Source organism: Chiloscyllium punctatum, chromosome 38 (assembly GCF_047496795.1).
Source record: "Chiloscyllium punctatum isolate Juve2018m chromosome 38, sChiPun1.3, whole genome shotgun sequence".
Classification (NCBI taxonomy): domain Eukaryota; kingdom Metazoa; phylum Chordata; class Chondrichthyes; order Orectolobiformes; family Hemiscylliidae; genus Chiloscyllium; species Chiloscyllium punctatum.
The window spans coordinates 64,009,780-64,028,773 of NC_092776.1; the positions used below are offsets into that span (position 1 = coordinate 64,009,780).

General features: G+C 41.6%; 1 protein-coding gene across 1 annotated transcript in view; it reads right to left on the reverse strand.

Moving 5' to 3' along the window:
* Nucleotides 1-7,971: 7,971 nt before the first annotated feature.
* The window catches only part of ddx21 (DEAD (Asp-Glu-Ala-Asp) box helicase 21), a 32,978-nt gene continuing 21,955 nt past the window's right edge, over nucleotides 7,972-18,994 (reverse strand). The window contains exons 11-15 of the mRNA XM_072558024.1: nucleotides 18,879-18,952; nucleotides 18,269-18,428; nucleotides 14,699-14,833; nucleotides 8,759-8,803; nucleotides 7,972-8,395 (exon numbers count right to left, since the gene is read on the reverse strand). Of these exons, the coding sequence (XP_072414125.1) occupies nucleotides 8,204-8,395; nucleotides 8,759-8,803; nucleotides 14,699-14,833; nucleotides 18,269-18,428; nucleotides 18,879-18,952 (606 nt within the window). The 3' untranslated portion in view covers nucleotides 7,972-8,203. The remainder of the gene's footprint in view (nucleotides 8,396-8,758; nucleotides 8,804-14,698; nucleotides 14,834-18,268; nucleotides 18,429-18,878; nucleotides 18,953-18,994) is intronic.

Here is an 18,994-nt window from a genome sequence, read left to right on the forward strand (position 1 = left end):
ACTAACGCGTTCAACAAGGTTCCACATGGTAGACTGGTTAGTAAAGTTACATCTCAATGAATGCAGGAAGAAGTAGCCATTTAGACACAAAATTGGCTAAAAGATAGTGGACAGAGGGTGGTGGTGGAGTGATGTTTTTCAGACTGGAGGTCTGTGACCAGTGGTATGCTGTAAAGATCAGAGCTGGTTCCAGTGCTTTTTTGTGATTTATATAAATGATTTGAATGTGAACACAGGAGGTACAATTAGTAAATTTGCAAATGACACCAAAATTAGCAAAGAAGGTTAACACATAGTACAGTGGGACCTTGATCAGATGGCAGAGGAACAAAGAAAATTACAGCACTGGAACAGGCCCTACAGCCCTCCAAGCCAGCACTGATCCAGATCCTCTATCTAAACCTGTCACCTATTTTCGGATTAGATTCCCTGCAAAATGGAAACAGGTCCTTTGGCCCAACCAGTCCATACTGACCCTCTGAACAGCAACCCACCCAAACCCATTTTCCCTCTTACTAAAGCACCTAATACTACGGACAATTTAGCATGGCCAATTCACCCTAACCTGCACGTCTTTGGACAGTGGGTGGAAACCCAAGCAGACTTGGAGAGAATGTGCAAACTCCACACAGTCGCCCGAGGCTGGAATCGAACCTGGGACCCTGCTGCTGTGAGGCAGCATTGCTAACCACTGAGCCACCATGCCGCTCCTTTCTAAGGATCTGTAGCCCTCTGTTCCCTGCCCATTCATGTATCTGTCTAGATACATCTTAAATGACGTTACCCTGCCCGCCTCTACCACCTCCGCTGGCAATATGTTCCAGGCAATCACCACCCTCTGCATAAAGAACCTTCCATGCATATCACCCTTAAACTCTCATTTTTCATTCATGACCCTTAGTACTGAAGCCCCCCTCTCTGGGAAAAAGCTTCTTGCTATCCAGCCTGTCTATACCTCTCATGATTTTGTAGACCTCAATCAGAATCCCCCTCAACCTCCATCTTTCGAATTAAAATAATCCTAATTTACTCAACCTCTTCATAGCTAGCACCCACCATACCAGGCAACATCCTGGTGAACCTCCTCTGCACCTTCTCCCAATCATCCACATCCTTTTGGCAATGTGGCATCTAGAACTGTATGCAGTATTTCAAAAGTGGTTGAACCAAAGTCTTATACAAGTGTAACACGACTTGCCAACTCTTGTATTCAATATCCCATCCGATGAAGGAAAGTATGTAGTATGCCTTCTTGACCACTCTGTTGACCTATGTTGCTATCTTCAGGGTATAACAGACCTGAACACCCAGATTTCTCTGTACAATCTTCCAGAGAGCTTTTCCATTTACCAAATAGCTCGCTCGAAGTGGATCTTCCAAAATTCATCACCTTGCATTTGCCTGGATTGAACTCCACCTATTTCTCTGACAAACTCTCCAATCTTCTGCTGTATTCTCTGATCATTCCCTTCACCATCTGCTACTCCACCAATCTTTGTGCCATCTGCAAACTTGCTAATCAGATTACCTATACCTTCCTCCAGATCATTTACGTATATCACAAACAAGTGGTCCCAGCACAGATCTAGTCACAGTTCTCCATTTTGAGAAACTCCCTTCCACTACTACTGTCTCCTGTTGCCCAGCCAGTTCTTTATCCATCTAGCTAGTACTCCCTGGACTCTATGTGACTACTTTTTCCATCAGCCTCCCGTGGGGAACCTTATCAAACGCTTTATTGACATTTAATCTAGACAAACATGAGGTGCCACATTTTGGTCGAGGAAATTAGGGCGGGACTTTTACACTTCATGGTAAAAAGACTTGGGGAGTGTGGTTGAACAAAATGACCTTGAACTGTAGGTTCATAGTTTCTTGAAAGTGCAGTTGCAGATGAACAGAGTAGTGAAGTACACATTTGGTACACATCTTTATTGGTCAGTGCATTGATTAGAGGAGGTGGGAGGTTATGTTTAGGCTGTACAGGATACTGGTTAGGCCACTTTAGGAATACTACGTTCAGTTCTGGTCTCCTTGATATAGAAACGATGTTGGCAAACTTGAAAGGGCTCAGAAAAAGTTTACAAGGATTTGCCAGGGTTGGAGGATTTGAGCTATAGGGAGAGGCTGAATAGGTTGGGCTATTTTCTGTGGAGCATTTGAACCTGAGGGATGATCTAATAGAGATTTATAATAGAGGAGGACAGATAGGGTGAATAGTCAAGGTCTTTTCCCTCAGGTAAGGAGAACTAAAACTAGAGGGCACTGGTTGAAGGAGAGGGGAGAAAGACTTAAAAGGACTCTAAGGGGCAACATTTCCAAGGAGAGGGTGGTGCGTGTATGGAATGAGCTGCCAGAGGAAATGGTGAAGGCTGGTACAACATTTAAAAGACATCTGGATGGGTATATGAATAGTTTAAAGGGATATGGGTCAAATGCTGGAAAGGTAATGTCAGTAATTGTAGGTGATTTTCATCAATATTTATATCAGCTAACCACAAAGCAGACTGTATTAGATCAGATATGTAATGGGACAGGATTAATTTATAATCTCAGTAGAAAAATACCTCTAGTGGCGATGATAATGATTTAATTTTGGACTTGTTTTGAGGGAGAGAAAAATGTATCCAAGACTAGGGTGTTTTCAATTTAAATCAGGCAATAATCAGGGGATGAAGACAAGGCTGGCAAAAAAAAAGAAAAATTAGATTAAAGAGATAAATAGAAATGAAATAACAGACATAATATTCAAAAGTCATTCCAGCGAGAAAAACACAAGGCAAACAAAACACCAATCTTGACTAACCAAAGAAATTAAAGATCATATAAAAATTAAAAGAAAAAATACCTATGAGGATGGGTTGTTCTGGTGCAGTGGTAGTGCCCCAGGAGGCTTGGGTTTAAGTGCTGACTACTCCAAAGGTGTGCAAATTTGTAGAAACACAATTGTGAAGATCATGGACAGATAAGATTGGACAGAATACTAAAAGCAAAGAATGACTAAAGAAGGGAGAAATTACAGTACATGATTAAAACTAGCTGGAAATATCAAAACAGTTTTGACAGATATTTAAAAAGAGTAAGTAAGCAAGCAAGCAGTAGCTCTCTGGTGTGTCTGGAAATAATCATCAGAAAATGACAGATATTTGAACAGTTATTTTGCTTATGACTAACATAATAATTCCAATCTCAAAATGAAATGGATGAAATATCTTAAAAACAATTCAGTCACCCAAGGAAAGGATGCTAAAACAAATTACAATGAAAAGATGACAAACCCTTAGATTCGGAAAGCTTTCATTCTCAAGTCTTTAGTCGATCCGGAGAGAAAAGGTACAGTTGACTATAGTTATGCTTTTTTCCACTGGCATGTAAAAATTTATAACTTGTTTCATCAGCTTGATTTTAATCCATGATTTGAAATAATGAAACATTTGGAGATTAGGAAAATAAGCATTATTTGCTGCTATTTTGTGATTTTTATTTGGTGTTCAGAGTAACTGATTATTTTATACTCAAGTTAGTGAATAACTGTCAATCCTGCTTGTATGCACTGAAGCTACAATGCCCACCATGTCTGATAATTTCTTTTTCTTTAACTGAGTCACACCATCTTACTAGTAATGTCCCAACAATGCCATCCACCTAAAAAGGTATAGATTTTTTCCCCTAAAATTATAGGTCACCCACTTTGCTTTTAGTATACCTTAGTCAGAAGGCAACAAACATGGAGGGCAAGATGAAGAACAGAAAAGTTAAATTTTGCTGACTTGGACATTTTGATTGAATGTTTAATAATTTCCAGAAGGGAAGAATTCTTTGAGAACCCCTTGACCTCACATTGAAAACATTCGTCCTTCCTCAAAGGGAATTTCAATTGTTGAGGTAGCAAGAGGATAGGACAAAAAAGTAAGCCCTAGTCTCAAAAAGCTGCAGCAAAAACAAATAACTTAAGAGCATGTATATAGTGATGTATATAGGCTGTAAGTCTAGAACAGAGGACAGCATAATAGCATTAACTCACAGGGGAGTTAGGTGAGACTGGGCTTGTATGGGAACCAGAGGCAACAACAGAGTGCTGATACCAAGATTCATATTAGGAGGTGGAAACAGTAGTATCGCGTTGGGACCTGTAAACCCAAGGATCTTGACAAAGCAATAATTTAAAAATCATCACAGAATTTTATAGGTGAGGAGACCATTTGCACCTACAATGTTATCTGCCTAGTTCTAATGGCATTTTTTACATCAACTTTTTAAAAAGTGTTTTTCAATTATTTATGCATTGCCTTTATATGTTAAGGATTCTGCTGTTCTGCCTGTTTTTAGTCAGTATTCCACATTCTTCTTCTGTAGAGAAACTTAACATCTTGTTTGTAATTTCTATAAAGTGTAACTTAAAATATACATACTGGAATGTTTAAGAAAGACAGTGGGGATCTGCAGATGGGAAAGTCCCAAAGTCTTTCAACCCTCTGAAAGAAAAATGTTCATCTCTGTCCTAAAAGGGCAACCCTGAATGTTCAAAACATGTTTTCTTATTCCTCACTTACGAGAGGAAACATCCTTTCCACATCCATCTGGTCAAGACCATTCATGAACTTTTAAACTTGGCCATTCTAAATTGCCTAGTTTTCAGGGACGTGCAAGTTTGGGGTATTAGTCAAGTGAAACGTAGAGTAATAGGGCAGGGGAATGGGTCTGGGTAGGGTACTCTTTGGAGGGTCAGTATGTGGACTTGTTGGGCCAAATGGCCTGTTTTCGCACTGCAAGGATTCTATGAAAAAAAAAGTCAAGTCACCCCTAACGTTTCTAAACTCAGTAAAAACGAGCCCAGCCTGTTCTTCTAGAACCCAACTTACTCGTTCCGGGTATCAATTTAGTAAATCTCCTTTGAACCCTCTCCAATGTATTTACATCCTTAAAAAAAAATTTGCTAAAAAGACTGATTTTGTCAAAGCTTTCCATTTTACACTAAAGACATTTCACAATATCAAGGGGAAAACAAAGATAGATACTGCCCAAGAGGAAAAGTGCTGATTAATTGGCTTGAGATATTGTCTCACCAATGCACTGTAGCTGAAACATAACCTCCAAACCTTTTATAGTAACATTCCCTTGTAATAACGAATCGTATTCCAATAGCCAATTTAATCACTTTCTGTACATACTGAGTATGACTTGGGCACTAGAACACAGATCTCATTTCACCTTCGAATTCTTCAGGTCATTTTACATTTAAATAATACTCTTTAAATACTTTCTGCTGAGGTGAAGACTTCACATTTTCCCACATTATATACTTCATCTGCTAGATTTTTGCACTCACTTATATCAGTCTGCAAATTGTGTCACAGATAGATTGGTTGGTTGAGGCAGTGTTTGTCATTCATGCTTTCATTGCTTAGACCATTGAGTACAGGAGTTGGCACGCCATGTTAAGGTTGTACGAATGTTGGTGAGGCCACTTTTAGAGTACTGCATATAGTTCTAGCCACCCTGCCATAGAAAGGATATTAAATTGGACAGGGTTCAGAAAAGATTTACCAGGATTGAGTTATAAAGAGAGGCTGGATAGGCCTGGAACTTTTTCATTGGACTGAGAGGGGCGACTTTTATAGAGATTTGTAAAATCATGAGGGGTAATAGATAAAGTGAATACAAAAAGTTTTCTCACTTGGGAGGGGGAGTTCAAAACTAGGGGCCATATTTTTAAAATGAAAGGAGAAAGATTTAAGAGACCTGAGGGGTAAGTTTTTCAAACAGAGGGTGATTTGTATTTGGAGTGAACTGCCAAAGGAAGTGGTAAATGCAGGTACAGTAGTTATAACACTTAAAATTTGGGTAGGTACTTAAATAGGAAAGGGATACGGGCTAAGCATAAGCACGTTTAGTTTGAGAAAATTGGCCAGCCTGTACGAGTTGGACCAAAGGGTGTAGTTTCCTTTATTAGGGTAGCATGGTGGCTTAGTGGTTAGCACTGCTGCCTCACAGCACCAGGGACCTGGGTTCAATTCCAGTTTTGGGCAATTGTCTGTGTGGAGTTTGCACATTCTCCTCTATGGTTTCCTCCGGGTGTTCCGGTTCTTCTCACAATCCAAAGATGTGAAGGTTAGGTGAATTGGCAATGCTAAATTGCTCATAATATCAAGGGATTTGTAGATTAGGTTGATTAGCCATGGGAAATGCAGGGTTACAGGGAGAAGGTAAGGTGGTGAGTCTGGGTGGGATGTTCTTCGGAGTCAGTGTGACCTTTGGGCCGAATGGCCTGCAGGGATTCTGTTTCTTTTATGATTTCCATGCTGTATGACTATGAATTAGCTGCAGACTTGGTAGATATATTAGTTAAAACTGAAAAATTACCATCAGATTGGAAGATAATAAACGCAACTCCTTCATTCAAGACAGGGAGACAGAAAAGCAGGAAAGCTAAGGGCTAGTTAGCTTAAGTTCTATCATAGAAAAAACACTGGAATTGTTCTCCCAGTGATAATAGCTGAATACTAACAAGCTTTCGGTGCAATCAGGCAGTCAACGTAGTTTGCGAAAGGGAATTCATGCTTGGTCAATTTATTACAGCTCTTTAAGAAAATAACAAGCAATATGGATAAAGGGGAACATGTAGAGGTGGGGCACTCAATTTCCAAAAGGTCTGTGTCACATCAAAGATTACTAGACAAAATAAGATCTCATTGTGGCAGGTAATGCTTGTATAGATTACTGGACAGCTATAAGAAATCAGACACTCCAATGAAATTGGTTATTTTCAAGTTGGCAACAAGTTGAGTGCTCCAGGAATCAACACTGGGGCTTAAACTATTTATAATCAACATCAATGACTTGGACGAAAGGGCAGAATGTAGAAGGTTATCTGAATATTAATGAGAGCTTGTAGTCAAAGAAGGATTTAGCACACAGGTACAAGAAAGAATTAGGAAGGGCAATGGAATGTTGGTTATTGCAAAGGAATGGATTAGGGACATTTTCCTCCAGCTGTTTCAGAAAGAATATAATTTCACTCAAAGCAATTCAGAGAAGATTCATTCATGGATGGCACAGTGATTAGCACTGCTGCCTCACAGCACCTGGGACCTGGGTTCGATTCCAACCTCAGGCAATTGTCTGTGTGGAGTTTTCTCCCACAGTCCAAAGGTGTGCAAGTTAGGCAGATTGATCTTGCTAAACTGCCCGTAGTGTTCAGGGATGTGCAGGCTAGATAAGTTAGCCACAGGAAGTATCAGGGTAGAGGAATGGGTCTGGGTGGGATGCTGTTTGGTATGGACCCATTCGGCCAAATGGCCTGTTTGGATTCTGACTGCTATGAAAGATTGGCCAACCACTCTCCGCAAACATCTTGTGATCCAATCAATTCAGAAGTGTTTTTGTTAAGTAATGACCAATATCATAAACACAGCATAATAAAGATAGCCTGCTCCAAAAGTTAAGTAGTTTCTGCCTAATTATTCAAACTAACTACAACTCAACATAAAAGGAAAGTGGTTGAATTGAGCTGCTATTTGGTTGATAATAACTATCAGTATCAAGTTGCTGCAAGCATTACAAAGAGAAAAGATGCTGCCTCCGGCAGGAAAGCTGCCAAATACACCAAGCACAGAGGGCAACCAACGCACAAACATTTCACATTATGCCTACAGTTCTAGTGAGATAACTGATCTCTAAGCCACAAGTGGCCTTAGCAGGAATGAAGAAAGAACCATCCAGCACTCCTATTCAATCACTGCTAGGGAAGTGATATGCAGCCATTTGGTGACTTGAGGACCAAGTTCAATTGCAGTGTTCCTTGATAGAACACCCTGCTCTCAGTCCATGAAGCCATGCATCAAACAGAGAGCAAGATCTCAGAGGGATCATGCCAAGCTAGTCTCCAGTGACACCCTCCTGATGTCTGCACAGGAGAAGATATAGTACTTGTGCTTGTGCTGGTTAACAAATGTTCACAATTTTCACAGCTAAAGGAATACTTTTTAATTTCTCTGTAACCATCCATCCAAGTAAATGATCTCTTGATTCCAACACCTCGCTGTTGCCCAATTAATTCCAGCCAACGTCCTCTGCATTCAAAATTGCTGCGTGATAAACACAAAACTGTCACGCACGGCCTGTAAATCAGTAACTGGACAGTCAGGTGAGTTATGTAAAAGTATCCTCATTTGAGGTGTGGCAGGTGCCTGGTCATGCCCCACTACCAGTTGAAGACTCGGTTGAAATTTCTCTTCATGCTTCTGCCATTCTGATTCCTGCTGAATCCTCTCCCTCCTCCTCTGGTGAAGGAGCGATTTCTGTATCTGGACCCTCCATCATGTCTGTCCTCCTCCAGCTCTGGTAACTTGGTTGCTACGGTGAGCTGCCAGCGCCGAGTGTCCTGCCAGCTTCCCTGCAAGAGACAACACAGCTCAGTTAACGTGCAGTGTATAGGAAACAATCAGCATGGGCCAGAGGCCAGCAAATCCCAATGGATAACAAAAAAATTGCAATGCACACCCAAAACTTGGGACAGTTATGGACTTGCTTCAATGGTTAAGGTTAGAGAGTAATCAATTTTGACTGGAGAAATGGTCTTTTCCTCTTATGTTGTTGCAAAAGAAGCTTTCAGAAGAGAAAAAAAATGAAGATACATTGCTTAAACATTTTTTTTTGCATAAATATCGTTAACAATAGTAGCAGCTACAGAAAGTTTACACGTTATCAAGCAATAACACAGCTCCACACAGAAAGGCTTCCAGGCAGGCTTCCATACCTTCAAGGCTTCCAGACAGTCTTCAGGAACATCGAAACAAACACCCTAAACAAAGAGACAGGCAGTGAGTTAGTTGATTCCAGCAAAGATCATTCAGAAACATCAGATTCCAGGAAGTCATAGCATGGAAAGAGGTCCTTTGAACCATGATATCAAGCCAGTCATCAAGATCTATCTATTCAAATTCATTTTCTAGCATTTGGCCCATAGCCTTCCATGCTCTGGCCCTACCATCTTTCAAGGCAATGCTTTCGAGATATCTATAACCTTTGGATAAAAAAAAATTTCCTCCAATTCCTCTCTCAGCCTTCTGCGCCTTACTTTCAGACTGTGCCCCATGGTTACGGATTCCTCTATGGGGAAATGTTTCTCTCTGGCAACTCTGTACACCCCCCTCAAAACTTTGTACATGTTAATTAGGTTCCCCTCAGTCCTCTCTGTTCAAAAGAAAATAACCCTAGGTCTCTTCATAGTTGACAACATCCCAGACAACATCCTGGTAAATCTCTGCTGCACCCTTTCCAGTGCAATCACATCCTTCTTACAGTATGGTGACCAGAACTCCAGCTGTGGCCTTAAGTGAAGTTGCATACAGTTCCATTAAAACCTCTCTGCTCTTGTATTCAATATTTTAATTCATAAAGGAAAAGATCTCATATGCTGTTTTAACCATTTTACTTCCAATGATTCAATGTGTACTCCCTTGTTTTGTTAATCCTCCCAAAATCCATCATCTCACACCTTTCAGGATTTATATTTATTTGCCACTGTTCAGCCTATGTGACTGACACATCCTTACTATTTTAGCGAAGGCTTTCCTTCTCATTATTTATCACACTACCAACGTTTGGGTCATCTGTGAGCTTAGTGATCAAACCAACTACATTCAAGTCTGAACAAAGACAGTACAGCACAGGAACAATTCCTTTGGCCCACCAAGACTGCACTGGCACATGCTGCTTTTCTAAACTAAAAGCCTCTCACCTCTACATGTTTGTATCCCTGGCTATTCAAATATCTGAGAAAACACCTCTTAAAAGTTGCTATTGTATCCACCTCCATCATCTCCTCTGGCAGTACATTCCAGGCATCTGTGTGCAAAAAATTTGCCTCTCACATCTTGTTTCAACTTACCCCACTTTACCTTAAACCTTTGTCCCCTAGCAACTGACATTTCTACCCGAGGAAAAAGACTGAGTAGCCATTCTATCCACGCCTCTCAAAACTTTATGAGCTTCTATCAGATTGCACCTTATCCTTTGACATTCCAGTGAAAGCGAACCAAATTTGTCAAATTATGACAAATACACTCCTAACCAGGCAACATCCTGGTAAACAGTTTGTGTACCCTCTCCAAAGCTTTGTAGCACGGTGACCAGAATTGGACATAACATTTCAAATGTGATCTAACTGAAATTCCATATAGCTGCAACATGTCTTGCTAATTCTTATCCTCTACACCCCAACTGACGAAGCCAAGGACATCAAGTGCCTTCCTGACCATCTTATCCACTTGTGTTGCCACATTCAGGGAACTGTAGGCTTATACACTAGTTCCCTCTATATGTTGATGCTACTAAGATTCGGCCATTTATTGTCTAATTCCCTCCTGCATTAGGTCATCCAAAATACATCACCTCACATTTGTCCAGATCAAATGCCATCTGCCATTTTTCTGTTTAAGTCTTTAGCCTGGGTGTATCCACTGGCAATCCTTCCCATCCGTAGCTCCCCCAATCTTTGTATCATTTGTAAACTTACTAATCGGACCACTTACATTTTCCTCCAGAACATTTGTATATTACAAACAGGGGTCCCAGCACTGATCCAAGTGAAACATCATTGGTCATAGATCTTCAGTCAGAAAAAAAAAAATCACCCTTCTTCAGCTACTGTCTATGATTAAGCCAGTCTGTATTCATAGGATCTGCAATGAGCTGATGCAGTGTGATTTCAACTTTTATGTCAGCCTTCCATGAGAGAGCTTGTCAAAGGCCTTGCTGAAGACCTACCAGACTGCACCTCATCCTTCGACATTCCAGTGAAAGCAAACTAAGTTTGTCAAATTTTTGATCATGGAAAATATCCTCCAAATCAGACAACATCCTGATAAACCTGCTACACTGTCAGGGAAAGCAGCAGGAACTCGTGTGTACAGTTAGCAGACAGCACTTGTACCCAGAAGGGTCCTGGTTTGGAAAGAGTATCACAAGCAGTCAGCTGACCAATGACCCATGTCCAAGATTTACCCTGAAATCCTTGATAATAATAAAGCAGAATCCATCTTTGATGTCTGTATAATATTCCCCACCAGGGTTCAGGGATTATTCATTCATGAAACATTTTTCCAAACGCATAGGCCCTTAAAATTCAAACAGGGATGGTTTGATATCAGGCACGGAGATTGTGTGCAACTCCTGCTTGTAGTTGTCGACTTAATGAGTCATAGAATAGCATGGAAAGATTCTTCAACCCAACTTGTTCAAGCTGACCAAATCTAATCTAGGAGGAGAAAGTGAGGACTGCAGATGCTGGAGATCAGAGCTGAAAATGTGTTGCTGGAAAAGCGCAGCTGGTCAGGCAGCATCCAAGGAACAGGAGAATCGACGTTTCGGGCATCAGCCCTTCTTCAGGAAGAAGGGCTGATGCCCGAAACGTCAATTCTCCTGTTCCTTGGATGCTGCCTGATCTGCTGCGCTTTTCCAGCAACACATTTTCAGCTCAAATCTAATCTAGTTCCACTGCCTGCATTCGGCCAATATCCCTCCAAACCCTTCCTATTCATATACCCATCCAGATGACTTTTAAATGTTCTGATTGTACTAGCCTCTATCATTTCTTCTGGCAGCTCGTTCCATACACGCACCACCCTCTGTGTGAAATAGTTGTGCCATAGGAGTCTTTTACATCTTTCCCCTCTCACCCTAAACCTATATGCTTTAGTTCTGGACTCCCTCACGCCAGGGAAAAGACCTTGGCTATTCACCAGATGCATGCTCCCCATGATTTTATTAACCCTTTCTATACGTATATAAGGGATATATGAATAACTAGAGTAAGATTAGGGCCAATCAAGGACATTAGTGGAAAACTGTACATGGAGTAAGAGGAGATAGGGGGAAGTGCTAAATGAATATTTTTCGTCACTACTTGCACTTGAAAAAAGTTAATGTTGTAGAGGAGAATACTGAGATACAGGTTACAAGACGAGATGAGATTGGTGTTCACAAGGAGGTGGTCTAGAAATTCTGCAAAGTGTAAAAATAGATAAATCCCCTCGGCTGGATGGGATTTATCCTAGGATTCTCTGGGAAGCCAGGAAGGAGAATAGGAAATATTATTGCCTTGTTCAAGAGGGGAGTAGAGACAACCCTGGCAATTATAGACCAGTGAGCCATACTTCACTTGTGGGTAAAGTGTTGGAAAAGATTCTAAGAGATAGGATTTATAATCATCTCAATAGGAATAAGTTGATTAAGGATTGTCAGCACGGCTTTGTGAAGGGTAGGTTCACAAACCTTATTGAGTTCTTTGAGAAGGTGACCACATAGGCAGGTGAGGGTAAAGCCACCAATATGATGTATATGGAATTCAGCAAGGCGCTTGATAAGGTTTCCCATGGTAGGCTACTGCACAAAATAGGGAAGCATGGGTTTGAGAGCAATTTAGCAGTTTGGATCAGAACTTGGCTAGCTGAAAAAAGACAGAGGGTGATGGTTCTTGGAAATGTTCATCCTGGAGTTCAGTTACTTGTGGTGTACTGTGAGGATCTGTTTTGGGACCACTGCTGTTTGTCATTTTTATAAACTACATGGATGAGAGCATAGAAGGATGGGTTAGTAACTTCGCAGACGACACTAAGGTCGGTACAGTTGAGGATAGTGCCGAACAATGTTGTAGGTTACAGAGGAACATAGGTAAGCTGCAGAACTGGGCTGAGGGGTAGCAAATGCAGTTTAATGCAGAAAAGTGAGATTCAGTTTGGAAGGAGTAACAGGAATGCAGAGTATTGGGTGAATGGCAAGATTCTTGGTAGTGTAGCTGAGCAGAGAGAGTCCATGTACATAGATCACTCAAAGTTGCCAAACAGGTTGATAGGGCTGTTAAAGGCATATGCTGTGTTAGCCTTTGTCAGTAGAGGGATCGAGTTTCGGAACCACGAGCTCATGCTGCAGCTGTGCAAAACTCTGGAGTGGCCACACTTGGGAGTATTGTGTGCAGTTCTGGTCACTGCAATACTGGAAGGATGTGGAAGCTTTGGAAAGGGTTCAGAGGAGATTTATTAGGATGTTGCCTGGTATGGAGGGAAGGTGTTTTGAGGAAAGGTTGAGGGAAAGGTAGGAGAAAGGTGGAGGGTTGTTTTTCAGACTGGAGGCCTGTGACTAATGGAGTGCCACAACTCCATTTTGACATTTATATAAATGATTTGGATGCGAGAATAAGAGGTACAGTTAGTAGGTTTGCAGATGACACCAAAATTGGAGGTGTAGTGGACAGCAAAGAGGGTTACCTCAGATTACAACAGGACTTTGACCAGATAGGCCAGTGGGCTGAGAAGTGGCAGATGGGAATTTAATTCAGATAAATGCAAGATGCTGCACTTCTGGGAAAGCAAATCTTAGGAGGACTTATACACTTAATGGTAAGGTCCTAGGGAGTGTTGCTGAACAAAGAGACCTTGGAGTGCAGGTTCACAGCTCCTTGAAAGTGGAGTCACAGGTAGATAGGATAGTGAAGGTGGCGTTTGTATCCTTACCTTTATTGGTCAGAGTACTGAGTACAGGAGTTGGGAGGTCATGTTGCAGCTGTACAGGACATTGGTTAGGCCACTGTTGGAATATTGCGTGCAATTCTGATCTCCTTCCTATCGGAAAGATGTTGTGAAACTTGAAAGGGTTCAGAAAAGATTTACCAGGGTTGGAGGATTTGAGCTATAGGGAGGGGCTGAATAGGCTGGAGCTGTTTTCCCTAGAGCGTCAGAGGCTGAAGGGTAACCTTCTAGAGGTTTACAAAATTATGAGGGACATGGACAGGGTAAATAGACAAAGTCTTTTCCCTGGGGTCAGGGAGTCCAGAACTAGAGGGCATAGGTTTAGGGTGAGAGGGCAACATTTTCAGAGTGGTACAGGTACGGAATGAGCTGCCAGAGGAAGTGGTGGAGGCTGGTACAATTGCAACATTTAAGAGGCATCTGGATGAGTCTGGGTATTTGGAGGGATATGGGCCGGGTGCTGACAGGTGGGACTTGATTGGGCTGGGATATCTGGTAGTCATGGACAGGTTGGACTGAAGGGTCCATGCTGTACATCTCTATGACTTGAGGCTGTTTTTCTTAGAGAGAAGGTGGCGGAAAGGTGCCTTAATTGAGATATAAGATAATGAGAGGATTAGATCAGGTGATCTGTGAGAGTCTTTTACCTAGGATGGTGATGGATAGCGCGAGGGATCATAGCTTCAAATTGAGGGGTGATAGATATAGGACAGATGTCAGAGGTAGTTTCTTTACTCAGTAGTAGGGGTGTGGAACAGTTGTAGAGTCGCCAACTTTATGGCATTTAAATGGTCATTGGATAGGCATTTGGACGAGAATGGAGTAGCATAGATTGAATGGGCTATGGATTGGCTTCACAGGGCGGCGCAACATCGAGGGCCGAAGGGCCTGTACTGCGCTGTAAGGTTCCATGCTCTATTCAGCTTTTCCTGAAAGCTCAAATCCTCCATCCCAGACAACATCCTTGTAAATCTTTTCTGAACCCTTTCAAGTTTCACCAACATCCTTTCAATAGCAAGGAGACCAGAATTGCATGCAATGTTCTAAAAGTGGCTAAATTATTGTCCTGTACAACTTCAACATGACCTTACCAACAACTATACTCAATGCAGTGACCACAGAGGCTTTCGATGTTACAGTAAAAAAAAAGTGTCCGACTGTCAACATACCATTTTACCCTTTAGGAACTGCATCCTTTTCACTTTGTTTTCCACATTCTCTCCGAGTTGTTCCTTCAGCCCTCTCACTGCGTAGTTCAAACTGTGAATTTCTATTGAACAGGCCAATATCATTGTTGTATATCCCTGAGACAGAAGCAGTATGTTAATTATAGAATCTCTACAGTGTGCAAGCAGGCCATTCAACCCATCAAGATGACACCCACCCTCCAAACAGCATCCCACCCAGATCCACCCCCTAACCTATCACATAACCCTGCATTTCTCATGACAAATCCACCTAATCTGCACATCTTTGGACTGTGGGAGGAGACCTATGCAAACATGGGGAAAATGTGCAAACTCCACACAGCCAGTTCAGCGAGGGTGGAACCTAGGTTCGTGGTGCTGTGAGGCAGCAGTGCTAACCACTAAGCCATCATGCTGCCCCATTGCTAATCTCCAATTAAGGCAAACAAACATACCCACACATATCAAAACAACAATTATTTTTGGTTCAAACATATTAAGATTTGAAAGTATTAGTTTTTGCATGCTCAGGAAATACAGAAAACAATTCCAAATATCCTGTAATTTTGAATCTTCAGAAGATATTTGATAAGGGACCATGAAGCAGTCAAAGATCAGAGCACATGAAATCACAGGGCAAGTGATACATAGCAAATTGAATTAAAAATAATCTGCAGAATCTGGGAAACATCCAAAGTGGTAATTTAAGGACTAGTACTGGGACGACAAATGTTCACCATATCTATAAAATGATTTATACTTGGAAATCAGAAGTGCTGATGTGACCAGAATAGGGTAAGGATGTAATTAATATTGAAAAAATCATGACAAAATGCAAGAAATTATCAAAATTGCAGAACATAGATAAAATGGCAAATGCATTTTAATACAAATGAAATGAGGTATTTTATTCAAAGGCCAGAGATTCCTTACAGTCTAAACTGGAAATGGGAGGACGACGGTTTGGGGTACACCTACATAACTATGAGTGTTGCAAGCTACTAAAGGACAGAACAAAAAAGAACATCAGCTGGGATTCATTTCTAGAGTTTTGTCACATCAGTGACGAACTTTAGAGTCATAAGAGATCGACAGACAAGGCCCTAGGACTCATCACTTGCCACAAGTCAAAATAGCCACTTAATTATTTTAAATCCCATTTTCCAGGACTCAGTCCTTGTATGCCTCGGCATCACAAGTGTACATCTAAATACTTCTTAAATGTTGAGGGTTTCTGCCACCACCACACTTAGAGGCAGTGAGCTCCAGATTCTCACCTGGGTGAAAACTATTTTCCTCACACCTCTTCCAAAGCCAGGCCCCCCCACCCCCAACCCGTTTAGGGGCAGGGCTATCTCCTTGATACATACGAAGAGGGCTTAATCCAGTCCTTAACAATCTCAGACCTTCTCCCTGATAGCTATACCTACATCATCTCTCACTATTGAGTACTGATTCAAAGTATTCATTTTCTTCTGGTTCCATATACAAATTACAACTTTGGTCCTTAATAGGCCCTGCTCTTTCCCCCATTATTCTTTTAATGCACCCGTAAAACTACTTAGGATTTTCCTTTATTTAACCAGGTGGTATTCTTTCATTTCCCCCTTAGATCTCCCAATCTCCCCTTTTAGATCCCTTACGCACATTCTACACTGTTGTAGGGCTTCTGCTGTTTTGACCCTCAGTACCTGCTATAACCCTCTCTTCATCTCTTAATCCACTGCTATATATCCCCCAGTATCCAGGGTTCACAGGATTTCATGGCCTTACCTTTCTTTCTTGGAATATGTTGGCCCTATTCTCTCCATATTTCCTTTTTGAATGCATCCCATTGTTCTGAGACAGATCTACCTGGAAGTATCTTCCCCCCAGTGCACTCTGGCCAAATCATATCTGATCTTACTAAAATCAGCCTTCCCCAATTTGACAATCTCGATTTGAGGTATATCAAAACAAAGATCGTTTCCAGGAATGAATTTAGAATCTCGTCATACCTAACAGGAAAAATTGAACAAGCAGGATTAAATGAGGTCTTCTCTATGAGAGAGAAAACTGAAGAACAGTGAAGCTGTCAAATATGGAAGGCCTGGAAAAGATACTGTTTGGGAAATATCAAAACTAGAAACCAGAAAAATTTGATTGTCACAAATTCATTCAACAAATTCTAAATTCAGAAATTCCTTGACTTAAGAATGAAGTTATAATGCAGAACTACCAACCACAGTCGGGGAGGAGAAGAGCATCAATGCTGAAAGGGTAAGTTAGACAAGTGCACAAGGGAGAATAGGTGGAAATACTAATATTGTGAGGTCAGATATGATGAGAGGAGAAGTTTCAGTACAGATTGTTTCCAAGTTGTGAAATCTTACAGCAAGTTGGCTTTAAGAGCTGGGCCAGACAGAGCTCAACCTGATTAATTGTCTGATCAATCCAGACCCTTACACAAAATTGGAATAGAAAATTGGACATGTACAGCAATTGGTTCATGGGAAGAGGGGTACAACTTGTAATTTGTAGATTGGAACTGTGACAGGAGGTGGGTGGTTTAACATACTAGGGTGCTGTAGGATTAATAGTGGGGTGATTGGGTAACATTTTTATTGTGGGGAGGGAGGGAGATGGGAATTACGGGCAAGGACCAGTAGAATTTACTTGGGGGAGATAGAAGGAATGGGTTCGATAGGGGATTGGTGCATGTGAATACAGGAGGAGGAGTAGGAACAACATGGGGATTAATTATTGGAGCAAAACAGGACCGTTTTTTTTGTGGGAATGTTTTGCTTGGCTATTCCAGAGGACAGTTAAGAATCACGTACATTACTGGGTCTGGACCCACATATACGCCAGATTGGGCTAGGACAGCCTATTTCCTTCCCAAAAGGACATTAGTGAACTAGATGGCTTTTTAGAAAGGGTCCCAGGGAGATCAAAAGACAATGAAATTGGTTTCACTAGAATGATTGTAACAAAAAAAACTGGCACAGATACAGATACAATGGGCTGAATGGTTCAATTCCGTGATGTAAATACACCTGACAAGAGATGGTGACAGACCTGACTGCATTACTGCCCAGCAGGATTTATAGTTGTGCAGAGCAGTAACAGGACACACCATCTGTAACTTCCTTTAAGATAATGCACTATGAAGAATGAACTGAGGGGTCAGGTGCTGACTGTTGCTAGACTGCCATTCCCCAGCACAAGATAACTTTTCAGCATCTCACCAACTGCCCAATTGTTTGTCTGAATCAAACAGTAAGGACTGAAACTTCTCACCAATGGACAGATTAAAGTACAAGATGATGCTATTCCTGCCCAGCCACTGCTATATCTGGGAGAGAGACAGGAGATGAGATTTGGTTAATGTGCGTCTTTCTCAGTCTTGTGGGTGGGATAGGGGTGGTGTCACTGTCCAAGTGAGATTCCTAGTACAACGCATATGACTATGATCAATCTAATACTGAGTCACAAATGAAACCAGTCACCATGCACTGGAAGAGTTCATGCCACAGGAAGGAAGAAACTGCATGCAAATGCAGACAGGCTTACCGCATCAGAGCTCAGGAGAGAACGCTGCTCTATGCTCCTTGCCCCCGAGATGTGTGCCAAAGCAGCAGCCAAAGCTTGCAGTGCTCCTCGCTGCTCAATCAGGCTTTCAGCTGCTGGACGGAAATGCTCAATGGCTGCTGCTGGGATGGAGTCCAAAGACCTTTCAAATACAAACGTTCCAAGGTTCAGTTGGTGGAATTCACGAATTATCTCCTCTCAGCCAACATCCCATCTACCCGTTGTACGAAGCAACAAATTATCAGCACTTCTGGAAACCAGTCATTAACAATTAACATCTACAGGTTACTCAACTTTATTTTCAACCCTGAATGGAGGGAAGGCCAACACAGATCACAAACTCTGAACATTTACTGCAATAGGCCAGCTGTGCCCGGTCTTGCGCCACTCAATCTCTAAATAACATCTCTTTGACCTCCGTCACACCTCCACCAGTGCTACCCTCTACCCCTGACACCCTCCCATTATTAGGGACTATTACTATTCATCAAATTGCCCATAGGTTCCCTTTGTTTAAAAGATTGCATCCCCAATCCACTCTGACTGAATACAATCCTCTCTCAGCAGATGTTAATCTGAAATTACACTGTACCGGATAGCGTCCTTGCAGGAAGCTTCAACAACGTCTGCGGCTGTTGGAACTCCAACACGTTTGAATGTCAATCCCTTCAAAGACAAAATTACAATAGGTTTTTGTTGGGGGGGAAA